At 37.2% G+C, this 27302-nt stretch overlaps 1 protein-coding gene across 9 annotated transcripts in view; it reads right to left on the bottom strand.

Annotated features, from left to right (window-relative positions):
• Positions 1-27302, bottom strand: part of WAC (WW domain containing adaptor with coiled-coil) — a 109923-nt gene that overhangs the window by 19259 nt on the left and 63362 nt on the right. For 7 of the 9 annotated variants that reach the window (XM_066233355.1, XM_066233356.1, XM_066233358.1 and 4 more), the window contains exons 5-7: positions 19437-19552; positions 18741-18853; positions 13053-13361 (exon numbers count right to left, since the gene is read on the bottom strand). In XM_066233355.1, the coding sequence (XP_066089452.1) occupies positions 13053-13361; positions 18741-18853; positions 19437-19552 (538 nt within the window). The remainder of the gene's footprint in view (positions 1-13052; positions 13362-18740; positions 18854-19436; positions 19553-27302) is intronic. The other 2 variants (XM_066233361.1, XM_066233360.1) reach the window with 1 other exon arrangement.

The raw sequence follows: 27302 nt of genomic DNA on the forward strand, positions 1-27302 counted from the left end.
CTTGCCAAATATAAAAACTTACATTTAAAACAAGACAAAATTAAGGTAACTGTAACTTCTGTATATATATTTAAATCTTTAAAACTAGGAGACGGAAATATAAAAAGATACCTCTGACAGAAAGATACAGAAATTCACAAAAAGCAAACCAATTACATCAAAAGTACTGGTAACCAAAATATTTTAAGGAACTCCTATAAATCAAAAAGGACAAATTACACAATAGAAAAATAAAAGATATGAAAAGATTTCACAAAATAAACCTGAACGGCTTAAAAAACTGCAAAAGATGGTCAACTTCATTGATAAGAAAACACAACAGGGTATCTTTTTATGGTCACCAGTTTAACAAAAACTTAAAAGCCTAACAGTATCAATGTTGGCAAGGAATAATTGGAATACTTCACATTTCCGGTGGAGGCTAGACTGATATAACCACAGTGGAAAATAATAATTAGGCATTATCTAGAAAAACTGGAGCTGCACACACTTCATGGCCCAGTAACTTCCCTTTGGTATGTACCCTTACAGAAACTCTGATGTACATCAGGAGAAACAGTCAACAATTTTTATCACATTATTATGTTTGCTTTATTTTAGCACAAAACTAGAAACAAATCAAATACCCACCAACAGAAAAATGAACACAGACTGGTATTTTCATACCATGAAATTTTACTAATACAGTGACTTTCATGGAGGACAAGAGAGCATTAGAAACAGAGACCTTACTATGGGTAACAACATTAAGAATGGGGACTATTCAAGATATTCATACATATTATCTTACAATATTGGTCTAAAGCAGGGGTCCCCAAACTTTTTACACAGGGGGCCAGTTCACACTGTACATATCTTATTTTAAAGTAAAAAAACAAAATGGGAACAAATACAATATTTAAAATAAAGAACAAGTAAATTTAAATCAACAAACTGACCAGTATTTCAATGGGAACTATGCTCCTCTCACTGACCACCAATGAAAGAGGTGCCCCTTCTGGAAGTGCGGTAGGGTCCGGATAAATGGCCTCAGGGGGCCGCATGCAGCCCGCGGGCCGTAGTTTGAGGACCCCTGGTCTAAAGACTAAGAAAGTTTGCTGCCTTCTGCTACTTGCATGTAAGTTCCTGGGAAAGGCCTGTCCCAGTTGGCTCTGCCCCAAGGCCATAGCATCCCAACCTGGCTGAAGTTGATGGTTGACGGCTTACAAACTGGCCAAGAAGGGCATGACTCCTTTGCAAATTGGTATGATCCTGAGAGACTCACATGGCATTGCCCAAGTAAGTTTTGTGACAGCCAATAAAACCCTGAGAATTCTTTTAAGTCCAAAGAACTTGCTCCTGATCTTCCTGTGGTTCCCTACCAATTAATTAAGAAAACTGCTGCCATCTAAAAGCATCTTAAGAGGAACAGAAAGAATAAGAATGCTATATTTCATCTGATTCTGATCAAGAGCCGTATTCACTGGTTGGCTCAATATTGTAAGACCAAGAGTCCTCCCTCCCAATTAGATATATGAAATCATCCACATCCTCTGGGCTGATTGCATAAAATGTCTATGTATTCAAGCAATAAAATCATTATTTAACTAGAAAAAAAGTTATGCTAAAGCATCTTTAATACTGCATTTCTCGAAAATTTTAAGCTCATGTGCATATACAATAACTGATTTACGACTGCTATTATGATGTATGTTTCAAGCACACTGTATTTGAATATTACCCTGCTACCTAGTAACTGTAAACCTTCATTTCCAATTCTAGGAACTAAACATTCATTAACAGTCATGGCCCCAGAGAAGCTGGGTATTACTAGCAAGCTTACTGAAAATGAACTCCTATCAGTCATTATACCACTAAGGTAATGGTCAAAAGAACTAGGGGCAATAGCTCTCTAAAAATACGAACCTCAGGATGTCCTGATCCATTACGATCAAGTCAGAAAGCCTAAGACACTTTAATTTTTTACTGCAAATATTTTAAAGGAGGATTTATAAGCATGCAAAATACAGTTTATCATTGCATTATTTTGTATATGAACTGTAAGCCCACTTTTACCCTCGTCTGAAGATAAGTACACAGAAACTTGAATTAAACAAAATTTTCCTTTTGAAAGCCAGATGAAAGTTACATTTAATGGGGCAATTATAGACCATAGTAGCAGTCTCCTACAAATCATCTCCGAAGGTTCAATTTAGGAAATACACAGCTTATAGGCAGTTTAATTAATGATAAGACTGAAACAAGTTCTGTATTTTAATACTCTGCATAAACTAATAATCACATCTCTCTGGAATGACCCTTCACTCTTTTGGTTACTTTTACTGTGGTTTTCTTCTGCTTTTAATGGCAGGAGTTGGAAAAGAAGGTGTGAGTTGTTTTCAAATTTGTTTTGGTGCTTCTAAATCTACCCAGGGATCTGAAATATTAACAGTAGCTTGAAGATTCTTCAGTGTTGTGCTTCAATCCAAGAAAATACATAGGATACCATAAAAAAATTAATACCCCCAAACAGAAAAATAATCACACCATAAAAAAACAAAACAAAAACATCCTTAACTTCTAATTTTTAATGTTTATTTATCCTGAGGACAGATACCTTTTACAGTTTCGTAAGAAAGAATTATTGATAAATAATATGGAAACCAGTTGATACTGCTCCATGCTTATGGAACCATCAAGCAAGTGAGAACTCTAAAGTCAAGAATTTCACTACAGAAAAGTTGTACTTCGAATACCAATTTTCAATAGAATTGTAATTAAAATCACCTATAAAGTTAAAAAAAGAAACCCAAAACAAAAAACACCCACAGAGAGCAGGGCTCCACCCCTGTCCTCATGAACCTGGTGAATCAATCACAAGCATATGCTGAACTTGTAAAAGTTCTATGGGTGATTCTGGCATCCTTTGCAGGTTAGGTTATGGGGGGGGGGGGGGGAAGATTAGAGAACTTCCAAGGTTCTTAACTTTAAAAACAAAAGGAATCAAAACCAAAACAGAAAAACACAGCACAGACACAGAGGACAGAGTGTACAAATGGGTTACAATAAAAAACAGGAAAGCTGAACCCCATTTCTGGGCAGGCCTTCAGCACGCTATTTTCACACTCTTTAAAAAATAGCAGCACTCACCCCCATATAAAGGCCCTTCCAAATCATGTTACATTTAAACATTTTAAATATTACATATTTGCCTCAGTCTGTAAGTATAATTGTGAATAATGTATTGAGTTTAATAATAAATATGGATTAAAAAGCTATACTGAAAGGTAGTCTTAGTTTTACCATTAAAATGTGAAAGAAACGTGTTGGCTGTGTGCCCCTCCTGTGTGCAGAATGCCTTGACACAGATCTTTTATCTTACCCAGTATCTTCTAATACACAGTTTATCATTCCTCCCTTCTATTAGAACGTGAACTTCTTCAGGAGAGAAATTCTGTTGAATTTATCTCTGTGGCCGTCTTACACACAGAAGTCTGGCACCAAGATAGCATCAGCATGTATTTGTTGACTGGATGCCTGAAATCGGCAATAAAGAGCGACCTAGGTGCATGCGGATGTGGTCTCCATAGGTTTAAAATTTGTGAGAATGGGGAGGAAAGCCTAAGGTCTCCATAAACAACTGAGACAACAGCTCACTTTATGCTATTTTCATAAAGCTGAGTTAACACTATATAGTTCTGACACAAATTTAACTTAGATGTATTTTTAAAAATATTATAAAATGTACAACCACTTCTTTTAATAACACAAAGGCAAAAGAACTACAGTTCAGAACAAGTAAACTCTGTATTTTTTCTATATATAGTAGTAAAAGGTACGAATTACTTTTCTAATCATTAATTTCCTACAATGTTCTGACAGTTGCTATACAAGTACTGAATAGGGCCCTGGTTGGTTGCTCAATGGATAGAGTCAATCTGGCATATAGACATCCCAGGTTCAATTCCTGGTCAAGGCACACAGGATAAGTGACCATCTGCTTCTCCTCCCTCCTCCTCCCCCTCCCCCAGCCAGAGGCTCCATTGGAGCACATCAGCCTCAGGCATTAGAAATAGCTTGGTACTCGACCATTGGCCCAAGATGGGATTGCTGGGTGGATCCTGGTCAGGGTGCATGTAGGAATCTGCCTATCTCCCCACCTTTCACCTTAAAAAAAAAAAAAATACTGAACAGGACATGTGAACAAAGCTCAAACTAGTAGTGCACTAAGGTGTGGAACTGCCTGTTCTATTTTCTAGTAATGGTGTTACACAGCGGAGTACAACACGGGAAATTTTAAAGGGAAAAAATGTATACCAGTAGAAAAAAAAATGTAAGATAGCTAGGTAACAACACCTGGTATATAATTTGTGACTTTTATTTTTAATTTTATAACTCATGAATACACACACACACTCGTTCTTTGCCATATCACCATTCACTTTTCAGGGTCTCACTGTATTGTGGATTTTTAAATTATATATATCTAATTTTGTATCATGTATTTTTGCTATATCACGGAATTTTGCGGTATTTTTAAGTAAAATAAGCATTTTCTAGCCTAAAAAATTGAAAACAATTTAAAATATTAATTAAAATATATTAAAAGAATATTACTGTATATTCACTGGTGAGTACTCAGAGAATTTTATATGTTGTTAAAATTACGTAGGTTTAAGAGTATAGAAAGTGTTTAAGAGCACAGAAAGTTTATAAGAGTGTGGGGCAAGATTTATAAGAGTGTGGGAGGGTTTATAAAGCCTTAAAATATATATAAATAATAAAATAAATATAAGGTTGTGACTTAGCAAATTTTCGCCTACTGTGGAGGGTTCTGGAACCTAATCCCTGTGATAGGCGAAGGACCACTGTGTATACTTATACTTTTTTTTTTTTTTTCATTTTTCTGAAGCTGGAAACAGGGAGAGACAGTCAGACAGACTCCTGCATGCGCCCGACCGGGATCCACCCGGCCCGCCCACCAGGGGCGGTGCTCTGCCCCCCGGGGGCGATGCTCTGCCCATCCTGGGCGTCGCCATATTGCGACCAGAGCCACTCTAGCGCCTGAGGCAGAGGCCACAGAGCCATGCCCAGCGCCCGGGCCATCTCTGCTCCAATGGAGCCTTGGCTGCGGGAGGGGAAGAGAGAGACAGAGAGGAAAGCACGGCGGAGGGGTGGAGAAGCAAATGGGCGCTTCTCCTGTGTGCCCTGGCCGGGAATCGAACCCGGGTCCTCCGCACGCTAGGCCGACGCTCTACCGCTGAGCCAACCGGCCAGGGCCTATACTTATACTTTTTAAGTGAGAGGAGGAGAGATAAAGAGACTCCTGCATGCTCCCCAACTGGGATCTACCTGGCCACCCCTGTCTGTGGCTGATGCTTGAATCAACTGAGTTATCCTCAGCACCTGGGGCCGATGCACAGACTAATCAAGCCACTGGCTACGAGAGGGGAAAAGAGAGAAGGGGGAGAGGGAGGGGAAAAGAAGCAGATGGTTACTTCTCATGGGTGCCCTGACTTGGGATTGAACCCAGGACATCTGCACACAGGGCCGATGCTCTATCCACTGAGCAAACCAGCCAGGGCCTAATATTTTAAATAATGTATCCATTCAGAATATTTCCTATGCATTCAAAAATGTACATAAATACAGTGCTGATGTTTTATAATATAAAGATACATTTTTGCAACTTGATTTTTTTATTCAACTGAGAAAATCTATGCTAATAAAAAGGATGAGCATATTTCAAAACATTTGATTTTGTTATACTAAGGTGATCTCAGCAATAACCAACCTAATACACCAACTGTGTTTCCTCACATTTTGTTGTCACTAATCTTTTTTTTTCTTTAATTCAGTGAGAGCAGGAGGGCAAGAAAGAGAGAAAGAGAAAGAGAAAGAGAGAGAGAGAGAGAGAGAGAGAGAAATAAGAGGGGGAGGGTGGAGAAGCAGATGGGAGCTTCTCCTGTGTGCCCTGAGTGGGAATTGAACCCAAGACATCCACATGCCAGGCTGACGCTCTACCACTGAGCAAACTGGCCAGGGCCAGTTGTCACTAATCTTAAGGATGAAAAATCTCGTTTAAATTATTTTAATTTTAATTTCTAATATGTATTGGTAATAGTTCTCTTGAAACTTTTTATACTAAAAAAATATATATGCCATACAATTTTCCCCTTTAACAATGTCTAGGTTTGTAACTCAGGGGTATTAAGGACATACACACTGTTGTGCAACCATCACCACTATAATCATCTCCAGAACCTCTTCATCGTTCCAAATAGACACTTCCTACCCAATTAATTAAACAGTAGCTCCCCAACTCCTAGTAACCACTATTTTACTTTCTGCCTCTCTGAATTTGTCCATTCTAGGTACATCACATAAATAAAAAATATTTGACCTTTTGTGTCAGGCTTATTTCACTCAGTATAAGGTTTTCAGGGTTCATCCATGTTCCAACACGTCAGAATTTCACTCCTTTTAAGATTGAGTAATATAATATGTGTGTCACAATCTGGTACCCCTTTATCCACTGATTGGACACCTGAATTGTTTCCACTTTTTGGCTATAGTGAATGCTGCTGCTGTGAACATGGTATAGAAATCCTGTGTAATTTCCTGGCTTTCAATTTTTTTGGTTCTATATGTAGGTGGGGAATTGCTGGATCCTATGATAAAATTTCACTTTATGATGAACTGCCAAACTGTTTTCCACAGCAGCTATTGTCATTTTACATTCCTACTTGCAACACAGAAAAGTCCGCCATCTCTCTATCCTCAAAAACACTTATTTTCCTTTGCTGTTTCTGTAACAGCCATCCTAATGGATGTGAAGTGGTGTTTCCTTATGGCTTTCATTTGCTTTCTCTGATGACTAATGGTGCTGAGCACCTTTTCATGTGCTTATTGGCCATTAAAGTCTCTTCTTTAGAAAAATGTCTATTCAAGTCCTTAGCCCATTTTAAACTGGGTTGTTTCATTTTGTTAGAGTTATAGGATTTTATACACTGTATTTTGGATTTTAATCTCATCCCATTTTGTGGGTGTTTTCACTGGGGAGCGTTCTCTGATGGACAAAATTTTACATTTTAATGAAATCCAATTCAACTATTTTCTTTTGCTGCTTGTACTTTTGGTGCCACATCTAAGAAATCAGGTCCATTGATCCAGTTTGAGTTAATTTTAGTAACTGTAAGGTCAGTCTGGCATTTTAAAATTCCTTTTCTGTAACTGCCTATTCATAGCCTTTGCTCACTTTTCTACTGGATTACCTTTTTCATACTGCTTTTATTTTTAATGTATTGTCAATGTACTATTACATATATTGCAAATATTTTATCCCAATTTTATATTCACCATTTAACCTTTGTTTATTGTATGTCACAGATAAGCTTTAATTAATTAATTTGTTTATTTAAGTGACAGGAAGGGCCAGTGATGAGAAGCATCAACTCATAGTTGTGGCACTTTAGTTGTTCATTGATTGGTTTCTTGTATGTGCCTTGATTGGCAGGTTCCAGCCAAGCCACTGACCCCTTGGTTCAAGCTGATGAGCCTGCACTCAAGCTGGTGACCTCAGGGTTTCAAACCTGGGTGCTCTGCATCCAGGACACTGAGCTACCACCTGGTCAAGCAAGTTTTAAATGTCTTATGTGGTCAAATATATACGTCAACTTTCTCTTTTAAGGCAATGTCGTGGCCCTGGCCGGTTGGCTAAGTGGTAGAGCGTTGGCCTGGTGTACAGGAGTCCCGGGTTCGATTCCCGGTCAGGGCACACAGGAGAAGCGCCCATCTGCTTCTCTACCCACCCCTCCCCTTCTCCTTCCTCTCTGTCTCTCTCTTCCCCTCCCGCAGCCAGGGCTCCATTGGAGCGAAGTTGGCCCGGGCACTGAGGATGGCTCTGTGGTCTCTGCCTCAGGCACTAGAATGGCTCTAGTTGCAACAGAGCAACACCCCAGATGGGCAGAGCACCGCCCCCTGGAGGGCATGCCAGGTGGATCCGGGTCAGGCACATGCGGGAGTCTGTCTGACTGCCTCCCGTTTCCAACTTCAGAAAAATACAAAAAGAGGAGAAAAAAGAAGGGCAAATGCCTTTTTGGGTCTTGAGTAGAGAGATCCTTCCTAACCCTCAAGTTATAAAACATAATTTTAAAGTTATTGACTAAAAGAGACTAAATTCCTCCATTTACACAATCAGTTATTTAACAATATTTAAGTAACTTTATGGCCAATCTAATTTTTCATGAGTACATAGTGAAACAAAAAATTATTTTAAAGCAAAGATGTAGAGTGCTAAATGTAACCCATTACAGGCAGTTAATGGCCTTCTATAGGTCAGCTATAAAGGACTTACTGCTGATACACAGTGAAAAGTTTTAGGTTAATTAGAATTTTACCCTGTCTACAAATATCATCAAAATACAAAAGGAAAGCTTATTTCAGTGACTAACCCTAACCTCACAATATATGAATAATCATCCCTCCCATTAGATGACAACTAGAATAGCACGTAACTATTGACTATCAGACATATTAATCTTCTGAAGCTAGCTTGAGATCATTGCATAGGTCTATTTCTGTGGCCATTCTGCTTACTTTTCAAATTTATCTGTGCTAATAAATCACCAGAAACTTGTTAATTAAGACTGTTAAACTCTTCTAACGTGGCACTTATTTGGCCAAAGCAAAGGAAAATGGACTCATGTCTCCTATTTTGTAATTTCACAAATCTGGAAGAGAGAGTGGAGTTAGGGCCAATTTATAGAATAGACTAAGGGGGAGCCAACTGATGAAATATCAGATTTAGATATTTTAGCACATCAGAGTTTGTTACTTTATTAGATGTTTGGCCAATAAATTAACCTTGCCAATAGATGTTCTAATGTTACCCTAATAGATAAAATCTACAAGGAGGTAGCCGACTTTCCCCTTGTTTTACACTACCCAACATAAGAACTGTGCTCTGCAAAATCTAAGAGTTTCAAAGCTGCTTCACATTTGCATCCCTTCCCTTCAAGCAAGGATAGATTTTGATTTATCTTAGGTTTTCCTCCTCAAAAGGCATACCAGTGGTCCCTCATCTATCACGGGGGTACATTCCAGAACTCCCCCCCATACAAAATAGATGAAAATTCACAAAGCAGCGTCCTTATATTTCTTTTATTTTATATATATATATATATTTTAAATTATTTATTTATTCATTTTAGAGAGGAGAGGGAGAGACAGAGAGAGACAGAGAGAGAGAGGAGAGACAGAGAGAGAGAAGGGGGAAGGAGCTAGAAGCATAAACTCCCATATGTGCCTTGACCAGGCAAGCCCAGGGTTTCGAACCTCAGCATTTCCAGGTCGACGCTTTATCCACTGCGCCACCACAGGTCAGGCTATATATTTTTTTTTTAAGGCTTCATTTCGATTTAATATTCTTTTAATGTTTTAATTCATATTTTTATATTGTTTTAAATTTTTAGGCTAGAATATGCTTATTTTACCGCAAAAATAATTAATATATAAAAATACCTATATACTACAAATCCTGCTACATAGCAAAAAATCCACGATACAAACTTAGATATATACAATTTAAAAATCCGTGATGCAGTGAGACCACAAAAAGTGAACCGCGATATGGCGAGGGACCACTGTACAGATCTAATCTATTGCTGGTATCCTTTAATTAGATGCATATAACCTCTTTCTTTTTCTCCAAATACATTTTCGTAAACCATGACCAATGCCGGTGTTTCCCCAACCCTTAACACACCCATTACAATTCTTTCAGTTACACTGCTAACAAAAATTAGGGATCAGGGAACATGCAGATACTCTAGTACTTTGAGCCTTTGTATAGTGCATTTTCACCAATGAAATAAAAGTTGATTTTGCATCTCATTTGCATAATCATACTTTCTTTGACTTGTTCACTTTTCTGATGTTCTTGTTTAATAAATGAAATCAAACACTTTTTTTATTGCTTCATATTCATTTTGAAATATCCCCTAATTTTTGTGAGTATATTTATCCATCTACATCAAATATTTGTCAAAGCACTATGGCTAGATCAGTGGTTAAGAAAGATCCTGCTCTTATATTATTTAATGCAGTACCCTACTGATAACATCCTTAGAACTACTTACCCTACTAGCACTGAAGACCAAGAGACCAATTTTATTTGAACTATCAAATGCTTCAAATAAATTGTTAAGGAAAATCCAAACAAGGAAATCACTACACTGGTAAGAAGAATCCATAGGAAGCACAATTTAAATAATAACATTAATATCTCCGAGGAAAATATACATATTTCAAATTAATGGGTGCTTTACAAATTTAGACTAACTAGAAAGTAATCTGAAAAAATCCAAATTCTTATTTAAGGAAACAATATTATTTTCAGTTCACATTCGAGAAGTACTTGGAAACTGTAGAATTTTTAAATAGGCAATTTCAAGGTAACTGAATTTCTTCCTAAAGGTTTTATGTAAAGTTTGATTAACAAGCATTTTGTAGAATTTCAAGTTAAATCACCTAAGATTTGTCAGAAATTTCTGGAGTCTAAATTAATATAGATTTGCTGGGTCTTTCATTATGGTTTTATAAAAAGAATATGGATTTTGGGAAAGCTGCCTCTTAACACCATGTTTTTAGACTGCAGCAATGTGCAGGGTCTTTTTCATATCTAAGAGATAATACATTCTCCCTCAGGATGTTGCTTTACAGAATAAATTAAAATGTACATTAAACCCTTTGCACCAAACATGGTACACTGTTAATTTTTAATTACTAGGTTTGTCAGGAATGGTACCTGAAGAAGCATGGAGAGGGCAGAAGGTAAAAAAAGTACAAACGCAAAAGTGTAACATCTAATTCTAAACAGGACACAGTCTAATTGAAGGAATTAAAATTATAATGTGATAAATGCTGTAATAAACAAAAGCACAAAGTGTATGGGAAAAAATGGAAGAGGTTAACTAATGCTGAGAACCAAAGGACATTAGAGCTGGCTCTTAAACAAAGGGTAGTGAAGAGTTTAACAGACGGAATGGAAGAAATGTCTTTCTTTTAAGCAAAGGCTTAAAACATTAAAGAACATAACATGTCCTAAGAAATGTATAAATTTGCAACAGATGAATTATAGGAAATGTCTTATATTGGACTGCTGGAGCTCAATCCAGGAAGACAGGTTGCAACCAGACTGTCAAATCCTTGCTTTTTAACCTTACTACAAAGTATGAACTTTATCCTTTGGATAATGAAATCCATTAGAAAATTTAGAACAAGGAAGTAATAAATCCAAAAAAATTTTTATAACGAAGCCACCACAAGTGAATGGACTGGGTGAAAAGAAAGCAGAGCAGTAGTCAGTTTAGTTCAGGAGAGATAACCTGAGTTTCAATAATGGCAGTTACATAAACAAGAGAAAGAACACACACAGAGAAGAAGCCAAGATTTGTAGTCGGCTGGGTAGGGCAGGTGGGCAAGAATGTTGAAGAACAAAGAATAGTTGGGGGAAATAGTGTTGTCACTTACTGAGAAGCTCAGAATAAACTGTGAAAAAAAGAGGAATTTGGGACATATTGCATTCTGCAGAGATGAAACAAATATCAAGTGCTTATGGAAGGAAAGTATGTATGTGAGCCAGAAATAAAAGACCCGGGAGCCACTCATAAGAATGCCCAGCAACAGAGAACATGACGAGCAAGAAAACAAAACAACACAGTCAAACACAGAACTCTGCTGGTCTTGAAGGGGCAAGAAGATAAGTGAACTAGAAAATTTAAGAGTAGCAGTATCCCAGAAGACAGAAAAGAAAGAATTTCAAAAAGGAGGTAAAAGCTAAAAAGTGTTAAAATAAACAAGGTAAAATAAGAACTGGAAAACCTAACATCCTTTAGAAAGTACCATCACATTAAAGATTCAATTGTCATCTCTCAAGAATTCTCTTTGTAAATTTAATTCTGCATCAGGGTGAACATGACTTACATACCTATCCTTGGCCCTCAAGTTGGACTTTAGGAGGCGAAAGGGAGACACCAGCTCAGACATGGCCTGAGGTCCATGTGTGGATGAACCTCATGTCCACACAGCATTCTCAAAACCCATTAAGACATCTGAAGGTTCCTTGACATTTACTAACGCCAACCTGCTAATTACCCTGCTTATGGGCCTACTCACAGTAATTTATTTATTGCATTTTCATTTCCTTAGTTCCTTAAAACACTCTAAAGCAGCGGTTCTCAACCTGTGGGTCGTGACCCCGGTGGGGGTTGAACGACCAAAACACAGGGGTTGCCTAGCCATCGGAAAATGCATATTTTATTTAAAAATGTATAATAAATATGTATTTTCTGATGGCTTTAGAACCGCTGCTCTAAAGCATACGTTTAGGATTGTGAGTGGTCTAGGCAAATACACTTATGCCATCACTGTGCTTCTGTTTATGTGCCACCTCCCAAGCAGTGGCTGCCACAATTTTTCTCTAACCTTTTTGAACTTGGTATGGTTATTAGCACTAAGTTGGATAAATATAGTTTTGGTTGCAAAGTATAACTTCTACTTTTCAGACATTAAGACTCTATATCCTTAAAAAAAAAAAAAAAGACTTATCTTGTGGCCCACGACTCAGTTTTCTAATTCACAAACTAAAACCAATAGTTGAATAATTATATAAAAATGACAAGTTTTAAAAATGTCTCTTCATACTGAATTTTAATTAATAGAAAATTGAGACAATTTCTAAATTAAACCAACAAGACAATCATCACAAAAATTACACAAACTTCTAGGGACAGTCATTTGGCTTTGCTAAGTTATTCAAGCCATTATTAAGTGTTATAAATACTGGACTTCAAAATGTCAGGCAAAACAGTTATGAGGCTTCATAATTTCAAGTTAAAAGAAAAAGCCAAATATGGCTAACGGTAGACCTATATCTACACAGTAACATTCTAAAAAACTTAAAAAAGGAATTTATAATTAAGTTAATTTAAGCTAATGGAAATAATGTAATATAATTAGAAACTCAGAAACTATATAGTTCAACGTGCAGCATATCTAGTAATAATGCATACCTTTTCTTTCTGTTTTCTGTGCAGGGACAGAAGATGTGGGTGTAGGCAGTTTTGATAAAGTAGATGCTCCATTAGCATCAAATGATTTCTTTGGCTGGTGATCAGACTGTAGCATAAATTGACTAGAAGGAACAGTGCTGGGGGTAGCAGTTGGATGCACCACAGGTTTGATGGGGTGCTGTACTGGCGCAGAACTACTGTGAGTCTCTGCTCTTGGCAGTCTGTAGTCTCTGTCATTGTGTCTGCTTGTCTGAGACAAAATATTCTGTGGGAGCAAACTACTGGCATCACTGGAATGCTTGTCTTCCACTTTAGTTCACAGTTCGAAAAAAGATGTTGGAATGACGGAAAGGGGAAGAAAAAAGATTACGTTAGAATCCTATCTTGAACATCAGCTAATTGAGCAACAAAACTGTACTTTTAATGAAACTGCAAGCTCAGTTAGTGTCTGCAGTTTTACTACTACCATATAAATATCTAATACTGGAAGAATTTTACCTCAACTTTATTAATTGATCTATAGTACTCAGATTTCAAGTAGGCTACCACTTCCTGGAGATTTTTTAAAACCACACCGTTGTTCAAACAGAACATTAAAAATCAGTGTATGGAGTTACATTTTACTCAGATAAAATTATTTTTAAAAAAGCAGCCCTGGCCGGTTGGCTCAGTGGTAGAGCGTCGGCCCAGCATTTGGAAGTCCCGGGTTCGATTCCCAGCCAGGGCACACAGGAGAAGCACCCATCTTCTGTTTCTCCACCCTTCCCACTCTCCTTCCTCTCTCTCTCTCTCTCTTCCCCTCCCGCAGGCAAGGCTCCATTGGAGCAAAGGTGACCCCGGCGCTGAGGATGGCTCCGTGGCCTCTGCCTCAGACACTAGAATGGCTCCAGTTGCAATGGAGCAATGGCCCAGATGGGCAAAGCATTGCCCGATGGGCTTGCCGGGTGGATATCGGTTGGGCACATGTGAAAGTCTCTTTGCCTCCCCTCTTCTCATTTTAGGTAAAAAAAAAGAATTAAAAAAGTAAACCATTCTTCTAAAATATAGATCTTAGATTCTAATAATTAACTGAATTATCCACAATGATTCTACTGTGAAAGAGTATTAGCTTTGTTAGCTTAATCTTTTTGAATACTGAAATAGTTCATTTGTGGGCTCTGAAAGTGTTTGTGCTAGGGCTTAACTGACCTCATTTTGGAATGACTGAATTAATCAGTTAATATTTTAATAATGCTGACAAAAACCAGAATTAGTTACAAAATAAAGGTATAGATAATGCTATGTAAAAAAGATCCTCTTCCAATTTAAAGCACAAAAACTATTTTAAATTCAGGAGTTAAGTACTTTTGCCTCCACAAAGAATACAAAAGTATGGAAAACTCAACAATCATTGTAACAAAACTTGTGTTTATCAAAAAACTCTAGTTTAAACAACAAGTCTAATCAGTAACTAAAGAATTAAAACAGTAGGTTTCATGTGTTTCCAAGTAGAAAAATATTTTAAGATTAAAGCACATTCTATGTAATAATATACTGCTCATTTGAAGTGATCAAATATCCCCTAATTTTTGTGAGCAGTATAGTACCAAAGGATGCCCTTCCTGTTGAACACTGTATTGTTTCTTCCTAGTTCCTCCAAATCTAGAAACCAGGACAGCACAAAGAAGGAAGCATGCTCAAACTACTTGTCAGTTTTTAACTCATCAGTGCACAACGCCTACATATGTTACATCAAAGCAAAAGGTACAGTCAAAAAACTTCAATCAGATCAAAAGATAGTCTTCTGACTTAATGACTTAGCATATTTCCCCATATATAAGACGTACCATTTTTCGAAAAATCTGGGGTCTAAAACTGGTTGTGTTTTATACAGTGGTTTTTGTAGATTTTTTAACTTGCATATCCTGGGGGTTTTTTGCACTTGTTTTTGCACTCATTGTTGATGACACTGATTCAGACACAGATGAAAGACACGCTAATGGATGGGAGTTTTGACAGTGATGAGGAGTGTATGAATTTTATGATGAATAAAACTTGAGTTCAATAACTTTATGTGTTTTTGTTTTTGTTTTCAAATTTCCAGCCCCCAAATTAAGGTGCATCTTATACATGGGAGCATCTTATACATGGGAAATACAGTGATAAATGACATTCAGTGTTATATATTACCTATCAGGAAAATGAACAACGCATTTATCTGTTGTTGTATATTAATTCATTGGTCAACTATCAACCTGCATGCACAGAAAACTTATTAAAAGTTTTATACTATACTACACTAGTTTCTTCCTGAAAATATATATTGCCACTATGATAGAAACTTTTAGGGACAGACATAACAGAAATAACACCATACCCAATTCCCACCAATCCTGTCACTTGATTACCTAGAAGTTTTCTTTCTTTCACCAAGAAAACTCCCATTTAGTTCTTTATGATTATAACCGTCTAAATGCATAAAGTAAAAGTACTCCAATGAAAAATTAGATAGTATTTCTTTTAACACTTATAAACTTTAGGGAAAAAAACAGCAGCAGCAATACAGGAACTAAGAAAGATATACCTGCCAGTTTCCTATTTCAACTCTACAGAACGATTAAAGCACTGACTCTATTTGTACATCACCCACAACAAAGACATTTAGCAAACGTCTGGAGACATTTTCTGTTGTCACAACTGGGAGGTGTAATACATCGTACAACACACACAGGACAGCATTCCACAGCAAAGAATTACCTGACTCCAAATGTCATTTGTGTTATTACTGAGAACCCCAAGTTAGGGTTTCTCTAACCATCAAGCAATCACTCTAAAACGCATATATTAAAGATGACAAAAATAATCTAGTAGCAGTAATATCAAATTAAAAATTTTATCCATATAATTTTCAATGACAGATTGTGGAGAACATTATTTGGTACACTGCAAAAGACCCCAAAATCTCTCTAAAATCTATTTCTCCACACAACACATACACACACACTTCTTTATTGGCAGACAGAATTACAGAGCGTTAAGCCTTACCCTACATGAATACCAATGGACTGGTCATATGGGATAACTCGCAATTAATTTTTGGCTAAAGTCAAACACTTAAATGGCTTAGGGATTTTATTACTACACCACACCACATAAACCTCAGTTGACAAATTAAGAACAAACAAAAAACCCCCAATATAACCAAGGTCCTTTCTCAAGCATTACTTAAAACTCAAAAAGTGTAACACTCAACTACATTTCAACACAGACACACTGACTCACTCTTTGCACTTCTAGAAATTTAGCTAAGGAAGCAGACAGGTAAGTGGGCAAAAATATGAATTAAAGTACTGTTTACAATAGGAAAAGGCTAAAAGCCACCTAAAATATCCACAGATTATTCCATAAATGAGGACACATCCAAAACACATGGTGTTCTGCACAGAACACCATGCAGTCAATATATATACCAAACAGAAATATAAACTGACATTGAAATATATCTTTGAAACATTATTGAAAAAAGAATTAAAAACTGTAATATATAATTACATTTTTGTTGGAAAAGATGTATGAACACATTTATATGCAGATAAAAAAGTACGTATCTCCAAACGTCTCTGAGTCACAGAATTAATGAAACTGATTAGATTTCTTTAAAAAATGGTTTATTAAAAAGAGAAAACTATATCTTCACTTACATCAATATATCTTTTAGATCTCAAATTATCCCCTTCACTTACTCTACCCCAGCAGAGGAGGAATGACTCAAATGACAGGTTATTTTGGAAAGAATAAGTAGATGTATAAGGCTTTGATCTTTTTCCTCTGGAAACCCATCAGTCACTAAGTGGAGAAGCCTAGCCAGGTAACTAAAAAAATAAAATAAAATAAATTTCTTTTTTTTTTTTTTTTTGCATATTTCTGAAGCTGGAAACAGGGAAAGTCAGACAGACTCCCGCATGCGCCCGACCGGGATCCACCCGGCACGCCCACCAGGGGGCGACGCTCTGCCCACCAGGGGGCGATGCTCTGCCCATCCTGAACGTCGCCATGTTGCGACCCTCCTGGGTGTCGCCATGTTGCAACCAGAGCCACTCTAGCGCCTGGGGCAGAGGCCACAGAGCCATCCCTAGCGCCCGGGCCATCTTTGCTCCAATGGAGCCTTGGCTGCGGGAGGGGAAGAGAGAGACAGAGAGGAAGGCGCGGCGGAGGGGTGGAGAAGCAAATGGGCGCTTCTCCTATGTGCCCTGGCCGGGAATCGAACCCGGGTCCTCCGCACGCTAGGCCGACGCTCTACCGCTGAGCCAACCGGCCAGGGCATAAATTTCTTTTTATACCCATTTACTGTTCTTCCTCCATACCCACCCACACCTTCCCACAACACTGGTCAGAAAGTCCAGAAGGTGGGTGCTATTTTTACTTTAACCTAAGGAGGAAAGCCTTTAGCTCTCATTTTTAATGATTTATCAAAAGTCAGTTACTTAAAATATTAAGTGAAATGGGACTAAAACCTAAGTCCTCCATCTCAAAATGCAAAATTCTCAATTTCCTAACTTTAGTACTTTAAATCATTTTTGCTTTCTAAAAATTAAGTACAATTTTACTTATAAAATTAAGTTCCAAGAAATATAGCTTAAATATCCAGTCCCACAGAACTACGATGTTTCACCTAAAATAATTATTTCCATCAAAATATTGATATCCTCTGCTGAGACTACCTAGGTCTCCTATTTTTTTATTTTAAAATACAGGAGGAAGATTCAAATGCTTCAGTCTAAGAATTCCTAGAAAACAATTTAATTTCAAAATTTGATAAAGAGCCCTGTGTCATTTAAAGATTTTATTTATTGATTTTACAAGGGTGTGGGGGAGAGTGAGAAAGAAGTATCAACTCATAGTTGCTTCGCTTCAGTTGTTTATTGCTTGCTTGTCCTATGTGCCTTGACCAGGCAAGCCCAGAGGGTTTGGAACTGGTGACCTCAGCGTTCCAAGTCGACATTCTATCCACTGCACCACCACAGGCCAGGCATCTCTGTGGTATTTAAATTTTACTCTAGATGAGGGAAGCCACTGGGAACATATGTTTTGTATAGGCTTCAAACTTAAAACAAATGTACATTACTAATTATATTGTCCCATTTGGACAAAATCTTACCTCCAAAGAACATTAAGGTATGCCCATGATATGGAAATGTTATATGTACCTATGATCGTGTTGAAATCAATTTCCAAATATACAGTAAGGATATAAATAAGGTTTTCACTGAAAACATAAAACACCAATAGTTACCTTTATGAAACTATCTGTGTGTGGCTCTGATTCAGTTATTAGACTGAAACCCAGGGAGTTTTGGAAGAGATTTCAGTGTCCAGTTTAATAGTACATAATTCAGGGTGTAGGGGGGGTATACAGGAGAAACTCCTGATTTAAAAAGAAGTCAATCTACAAAATAAAGTTTTATTTTCTTACCAGTAAGGATGGTAATGAATACATGTGTGTATTGCATTTCACTGTGCATACCTTCCTTTTTCAGCCAACACAATGGTGAAAGTCAGAGGAACAAGATCCAACATAATGAAAACCTTATACAATGTCTCTGTATTTTAGTTTACATACATAAGTGGTTATGCATTTAGATTTGTAGCATACATGAACTACAGGAATAAATCAAACATCATTACTGTTTGAAAGAAAAAAATACTTACTTCCACTGGCAAATGCACTAGTGGCTGTCGCTTGCATCACCTCTCTTCTGTAATCCCTATCTTTTGGGAAGCTATTAACTGCCATCTTGTTTGCTTCTTTCTGTCTCTGTTCTCTAAAAATAAACAAACCCATAATAATTATATCAGGTACAATGCGTCTACAGAACACTTCTGGCCAGATGCTCAACAAAATGGTATATGCAAAATAAAAGAACCAAACATAGCTAGATTATTATGTATTTAATAATATTTAACTGGTTTGGCAGATGGGATGCAGCAAATGAAACATTAATGTTTTTAACTGGTGGCAATATTATATCCATTATTTATATGCCATTAACCCTACAACCAAAACTGCAATTTTAATTCTATATATATGATGGAAATACAGTCCTAAAAGAAAAATAAACATTCTATTACAAATTATAAGGAAGATGCATAAATGTAGATTAATGTAAATTTTTAAATTAATTACACTGTTTCCCAAGGCCCTTGTGGACAGTTAATATGTCCTGGTTTTCTTTAGGGTAAAGAGAAATCACGAAAAACACAGATGATGGGGGTCAATCATTGCAATTAAAAAGGAGAATAAATGCCACTATAAGAAACCTAAACTTATAATGTTTAATGTTCTACAATGTTAACTTGTAGAATTAAGAATAAGAAATACTGTTCAATGAGATTTAGAGCAGATACCTTTCAAGCCATTCTTTTGGTTTTTCCCATTGTGAAACTTCTGTTCGACAATTGTAGTAGTACTTCTTCCCAGAAGAGCTAATATGCTCAGACCAGTCATCTGCAGAATCATAAGGCTTAAAAATATTTTTAAATTAGAAAGTGTTAACACTATTTAATCACTTGATATGAAATATCAAGAATGTCAATGGTTTTCAAAGTATACATTTGGGGAAAAACTTGTAAGAGAAAGGTGTCCTGATCTAGAATGTAATTATCTACATATATATCTTAAGAGATCTTAGCCTATGAAAACTTTCAAAGATAATGTAAAACCCTATAAACACCAAATTAAGTTGATTAATATAGTTTATTGGACACAGGAAGAGAAATGCTAATTTCACATCTTGACTTTAGAAAAAAGCATTACAAAAATTCTGCATTACCATAATTTTAATTGCTGAAATTCAGTCACACTGGGAAAGTGGGGTGGGTGAAGGTTAAAGTACTCACTCTCAACTGACTTGATGACATGAGAGCATGTCAGTTACAAGCTCACAAGGCATAGCAGTAATCACATATAGTGTAATATATCTACTACTACCTAGTGGGAAAAAAACCAAGATTTAAAAATGTAAACATAGCACTGTTTAAGGGGCTGTGAACTTGTTTCACCTTCAAAATCCATGAGATGGGTCAAGTATGTACTAAACCTTGTGTCACATAATATAATGGGCAGCATCAGTCATTTTCTTGTAACTAAAACTGGTCTGTCTTTAGGAAAGTTCTTAGATACAGTCTCTTCCAAGTATTTTATTAGGCACTATAAAACTAGAACGACATTAGAAAATATCTGAAAGGCCCACCTTTTATGGAACTGATCTCAAAAAGTGAATGTTGGAAGTGCCTGCACTGGCCTCAGGAAATCTGGTAGAATCTCAAGTATACTTCAGATGAATTTAACTATTTTTTCAAAAGAGTGTTTTTTAAAAATTTTGTGACAGAGACCAAGAGAGGGACAGACAAGAAGAGAGAGAGATGAGAAGCATAAATTCATTGTTGCGGCACCTTAGTTATTCAGTGATTGCTTTCTCTTATGTGCCTGGGGGAACCGAGTGACTTCTTGCTCAAGCCAGCGACCTTGCGCTCAAGCTAGTGACACTCAAGCTGGTGACCTCAGGGTTTTGAACCTGAGTCCTCCGTGTTCCACTCCAATGCTCTATCCATTGCTCCACCACCTGGTCAGGCTCAAAAGAACTTTGAGAGTAAAATGAAATAATATTATACTTTGGTAGCCTGTCCTTCTGGATACACGGTATAGAGTGGCACAACTAGAAAGCTTGAGAAAAGCAATTTTTATGGTCTGCCTACTCAGCTTAATTTTACCAAATAAGGAACAAGCTGAGATGACTTATGAATTGAATTGTCCATGGGTCCCAAAACTAAATGATAAAAAAAAAAAAAGGGATCAAAAATCAGGTTTGCCGATTCCATTATTTCCACAAAATCAACACTAATTCTAAAAATGTCATAACAATTTTCATGGCAGTTGAAGAAATACTACAGATTCTACAATATGTTTACACTCTCAAGTTTACATCTCAAAATAATGAAACTACTGGGAACAAGTCCCGTACCTCCAAATCTATCCCATTAATGGAGAGTTAATGCTTAATCCCCCAAGCTTCTAGAATTAGGCTTCACCAACCTGCAGCAATCACAGAAGGCAAAATTCAAAAAAGTTCTTCACCACCCACTGCTCCCTATATCTAAATTATTATGCAAACTGAGCCCTTCTCTGGCTATATCTGGAAGATTTTGGTTTGCTGGGCAAATGGTTACATCAGACTACTGGTCTGGTCTGAAGAAGCACAGTAAGATTTGAAGCAGGTGGACAGGAGTGCTCTTCAAAGTGATGGTCTGTGAATGGTTGTCTTTCCTAGAGTAGATAAGGAGTTTGCATCACAGTTATGTATCGACATATGGCTTCCCTCACCAAGTCTTGCTTTCAGGGGGGGAAAAAAATCAACTGAACAGTTTATTTAAAGATAATTAATTTAGATCTTGGCACAACTTTAGAACAGTGAAAAGTTCAAAGACCAGAAATCTTGAGGAGCATGGGTATATGACACTGCACTGATTTTACCTATAAATCTTAATTAGTACAGATATGTGTTCCAAGGTACAGGATTATAATCACATATCAGTAACTTTAGCTTTCTTTACCCCACTTCCACCCTCAAAAAAAGATTAAAGTGGTGGGAGGAAAACTTTAAATAATGGTGTAATTTTAAAATGCTCAATGTGCGGCAAACAGCAGATGTTGTTTCTTTTTTGTTGCATTGTATTTCTTTTCCACTTTATTGGGGTATAACTGACAAATACAATTGTAATTTATTTAAAGTGTACACAGGGATGTTCTGACACATATATAGAATGTGACAGGGTTCTTTGCCCATCTGGTTAACACATCCATCACCTAACATACTTACCTTTCCAATGATAATAACATTTAAATACTATTACTCTCTTAGCAAATTTCAAGTACATGATACATTTATCAATACTGTCACCATGTTACACATTAGCATTTCAATTATTAAATTTCTTATTTAAAAAAATATCTAACATTAAGAACAAAAAAAAAAAGCCTGAAAACATTACAAATTTTCTAAATCAGGATTGTTGAAGTAGCCAACTTATAACTCAAAGCAGCAGCAGTTCTGCAAGTGCTGCCCAGGAACCTCTGAGGGGCTGCCAGATCATTTCACAGGATCAAAACTATTTTCTTAAGAAAACTAAAATGACTGCTTTCTTCCCTCTATCATAAGAACACAGTGTTTTCACAGAGGCTGAACAGATTTGAGACTGCAAAAAGTTGACTGCACAGGCCCTGGCCGATTGGCTCAGTGGTAGAGCGTAGGCCTGGCGTGCAGAAGTCCCGGGTTCGATTCCTGGCCAGGGCACATAGGAGAAGCGCCCATCTGCTTCTCCACCCCTCCCCCTCTCCTTCCTCTGTTTCTCTCTTCCCCTCCCGCAGCTGAGGCTCCACTGGAGCAAAGATGGCCCGGGCGCTGGGGATGGCTCCTTGGCCTCTGCCCCAGGCGCTAGAGTGGCTCTGGTCACAACAGAGAGACGCCCCGGAGGGGCAGAGCATCGCCCCCTGGTGGGCGTGCCGGGTGGATCCCGGTGGGGCGCATGCGGGAGTCTGTCTGACTGCCTCTCCGTTTCCAGCTTCAGAAAAATACAAAAAAACAAAAAAAAATACAAAAAAAAAAAAAAAAGAAAAGAAAAAAAAAGGGGGGGGGGAGAAAAAAGTTGACTGCAGGGCATATATGATATTCTAGGCATCTTCTATTAAGTTAGGCATTAAAGAAATGGGTTTTTTTTAAGCGAGAAAGAGAGACAGGGACAAACAGGAAAAGTAAGAGAAGCATCAATTCATAGCTGGAGCACTTCAGTTGTATATTGATTGCTTTCTCGTATGTGCCTTAATTGGGACATTGTAGCTGAGCCAGTGACCCCTTGCTGAAGCCACCAACCTTGGGTTTCAAGTCAGTGACCTTTGGGCTCAAGTCAGCAACCATGGGGTTATGTCTATGATCCCATGCTCAAGCCAGAAACCTTGGGGTTTTGAACTGGGTCCTCAGCATCCCAAGCCAGTATTTTAATTACTGTGCCATTGCCTGGTTAGGCTGATGTGTTTTCTTAGTTTTAGAACTATTTTTCATAAAAATATATTATAAGCTAACATGTAGTGAGTTTATAATTAATTTTAAATTAGTAAAGTATGTTTCAAATTTATTGGTTTTAATTTTTAATATGGTAAATACTGATAATAAAATCCACATAACAAAAGTTCTCAATATTCATAAATGTCGTGAGGTCTTAAAACTAAAAGTTCAAAAATGGCTGCTCTAAAAAACTAGCAGTGAACAGTGACTTAGCCATCTGTCTACTCTCCTTCAACTCAAAATGTCTTCTGGGGGGGCCACGGCGGCATAGCTTAGTTGGTTATAGCATCGAACTGACACACCAAGGTCAAGGGATCAATACCCAGTCAGGGAATATATTAGTATCAACCAACTAATACATAAATAAGTGGAATAACAAATCAATGGTTCTCTAAAATAAAGGAGAAATTAAAAAACAAACATAAAAATGTCTTTTAGTACACTTATATGGATGTTGCTGTTCTCAAGGAAAAAAAAAGCATCTCCCCTCTGAAACACGTCCCTACCACTAATTACAAGTTAAATGATGGAAATCAATCCTGAAATTATTTTATGAATTGATAATAAAATAGTTCATAAAATAACATCACAGATGGCATTCACTGTAACAAAGAATTTCATTGAGTCCTAAGAATTCTCTATGACAAATTTCTATTTTTTGAAATAAAGTAAAAGAGTATCTTTAAGCAAGATTGATTTCAGAGAATAGATCTTGAGAGTCGAGTTTCAAACTGAAAAGCTCCAAAATATGAAGATATTTAGTTGATAACAAGAAGTTGAAGATAATGCAAAGTACTCTAAGACAGAACTTGAAACTTTTCCCAACAAATCAAAGTCGAAGGACACCTAGAGATTTCATTTATGTCTCCATATATATATATATAATATATAATATATAATATATAATATATATTATATATATATATAATATATATATATGGACGGAGGGAGAGGGGAGGGGGGGCAGAGGGAAGAGGAGGAGGATAGGAAGCATCAACTCCCATTTGTGCCTTGACCAGGCAAATCGAGGGTTTCGAACCAGTGACCTCAGCGTTTTAGGTCGACGCTTTATCCACTGCGCCAACATGGGTCAGGCTCATTTATGTCTTTATAAATGAGAATTAAAAAAATTCTATATGAAAATGTCCAAGGTCTCTTTATAAAGAAAACCCCACAAATACACATAAAACAATCTATATCAGGGGTAGTCAACCCTTTTATACCTACCACCCACTTTTGTATCTCTGTTAGTAGTAAAATTTTCTGACCGCCCACCAGTTCCACAGTAATGGTGATTTATAAAGTAGGGATTAACTTTACTTTATGAAATTAATAAAGCAGAGAGTTACAGCAAGTTACAGCATATAACAATAATCACACCAAGTACTTTATGTTGGATTTTTGCTAAGTTTGGCAGAATAAATCTATAAAACAACTTACTATAGTTAAATCTTTTTATTTATACTTTGGTTGCTCCACTACTGCCCACCATGAAAGCTAGAACGCCCACTAGTGGGTGGTAGGGACCAGGTTGACTACCACTGGTCTATATGATACCTGTAAGTCCTATCATGATTTAGATTAGAAAGGAGAAGGTATTCAACAAACTTTTCCTAATTTACCACGGGCTAGGTAGGCTCTGTGTTAAACACACCACAATAAATGTTCATCATAGGACCCAGCAGAGAACTACATGTAAATATGTTAATTTAATACTAATAAGGTAATTTCAACTTGACTTTCAACAGTTTAACTCAGTAAATATACGGCAAATCACCATATAACTGTCTATGTAGTAATCTAGATAATATTGTTACTGATTTTCAAAGACAGATTTAAAATCTGAAAACCTCAGTGGCATAAAAAAGGGCTACTTCTTACTTAACCTAGGTTAGAATAATATTCATTCACTTACTCTTTCATTATGAAAATATTAGATGAGAGGTAATTTTGTGTTTTACTCACTACTCAAAAACTTCCAACAGAAGTGATTTTAAGAGAAAGTCAGTGTTTAATAAACCTTCAGAAATGTTCAAAGCCTACTTCTCGGACAAGATGAAACTGATGGTTTGTAAATGCTATGTGTCATAACCACTGGGCACAATATACACTATAATTAAAATCTATGGTAAGGGGGACCCTTGTTCTGAAAACATGTTAACATTAAATCCATTCTGGTAAAAGTCTTCAGTTTCCACTCATATAATGAAATTCCCTGACACCCTTTATGATTTGGGTCTTTCAAGCCCGTTATTTGTTCTGATTTCACTGTTAATCCATTTCTTAAAAATCAAAATAATCAGAATGTTTTCACTGAATAAGGATTAAAAAAAACCAATGTCAACATGTTCTGCCTCTGTCCTAACAGCACACAACTACCAAATCTGAGTTGTCAACAATACATAGATAGAGGCTAGTGTCACTTTGTAAATTAATGGGGCCATTTTACACACACACACACACACACACACACACACACACACAGCTATTCATTCTGAAATCCTGAGTATGCACGTCTTATTGAAAATGAGTCATCCCTGTGGTGGCGCAGTGGATAAAGCGTCAACCTGGAAACACTGAGGTTGCCGGTTCAAAACCCTGGGCTTGCCTGGTCAAGGCACATATGGGAGTTGATGCTTCCTGCTCCTCCCCCTTCTCTCAATCTCTCTCTCTCTCTCTCTCTATCTCCCCCCTCCTCTCTAAAATGAATAAATAAATAAAAATTAAAAAAAAAAAAAAAAAAAAAAAAGAAAATGAGTCATCACAAGCAGTTTGGTAACACTTACGAAAGTTTATCAAGCTGTGCCCTGCCCTCTACCCACCCTTTTATGTTCTATTCTGTAATGCTAGGCCTGGAATAATGCAAATATCACTCTACTTAGCCAGCTAGCTTCCTGTTAGAGTCTGCCAATAGTGGGCATTACAAGACTGAAAGGCACGAGAAAGGAGAAGCCTGGCACGCAGTTCCCGTTTCGAGCTCTCTCCTGTCTGCCCCAAACCAGAGCTAGCTTCATCAAACCACTGAGAGAAATGTAGCATCACCAGTTCTGCAGGGCTCCTCTAAGCTCCTCAGTTCTGATAACCCCAATCTCTTCCTGTTGTTCCTCAGCCCTAAGGGATGGTCACTACATACATGGTCCCTTACTGTCCCTTCTTCTTTTTTCAATTCCTCAATAACTTGCATATCTGGTTAATCAATCCTGTATATGAAATTGTGTTGTTTATGCTAAAACTAGCTAGTATGATTTCTCATTTCCCAAGCAGACCCTGATTAACACAATATTTAAAACTATTCTACATTTACTTTTATGAAATTATCATTGAAGTCTCAATTTTCTATGAAAATGTACCACCCACATTGCTTCAAGAGGCAAATAATAAACCCTGAGGGTCTTTCAATTCAGATTAACGTCTAATGATCACCAGACAAAAACCTGCTGGATTCAACCTACACTTCTATTGCCTTCTTGTTGTTCTTTCCCTTCTATAATGTATTTTCCACAGTTATTTGGTATATTTTAAAATGCAAATATGTTTTCTGATTATATCCTTCACTAGAGTTCTCCACTGCCTTTATAGAAAATTAATATTCCTTGGCAAGATATATAACTCTTTGTGCTCTGACCCTCACTTATCTCTGTAACATGAACTGCTCCCATTTTACCATATCAAAATCCTGTACTTTTCCAAACATGTTATACTATTTTATATTTTACACCTCTATATCTTTGTATTGTTTTTGCATGTTACTCAAATTCCAGACCTGGCTATGTTATATTCAGTCTGTTGGGTAGCACTACATGTACTCCAATACCTCCCTCATCCAAGCTAGGAGTCCCCATCTTGAGTGCTCCCAAAGCAACTTTAACATGCACTTTTTTGTTTGTTTGTTTGTTTTTTAGTGTTTTTATCTTTGTGATAGAGACAGAGAGACAGAGAGAGGGACAGAAAGACAAGAAGGGAGAGGGATAAGAAGCATCAATTCTTTTGTTATGGCACCTTAGTTGTTCATTGATTGCTTTCTTGTATGTGCCTTGCCAGAGGGGCTACAGCAGAGTGAGTGACCCCTTGCTCAAGCTGGTGAGCCTGTGCTCAAGCTGGATGAGCCTGCACTCAAGCCACCGACCTTGGGGTTTTGAACCTGAATCCTCTG

The sequence above is a fragment of the Saccopteryx bilineata genome, chromosome 5 (genome assembly GCF_036850765.1).
Source record: "Saccopteryx bilineata isolate mSacBil1 chromosome 5, mSacBil1_pri_phased_curated, whole genome shotgun sequence".
Classification (NCBI taxonomy): Eukaryota; Metazoa; Chordata; class Mammalia; order Chiroptera; family Emballonuridae; genus Saccopteryx; species Saccopteryx bilineata.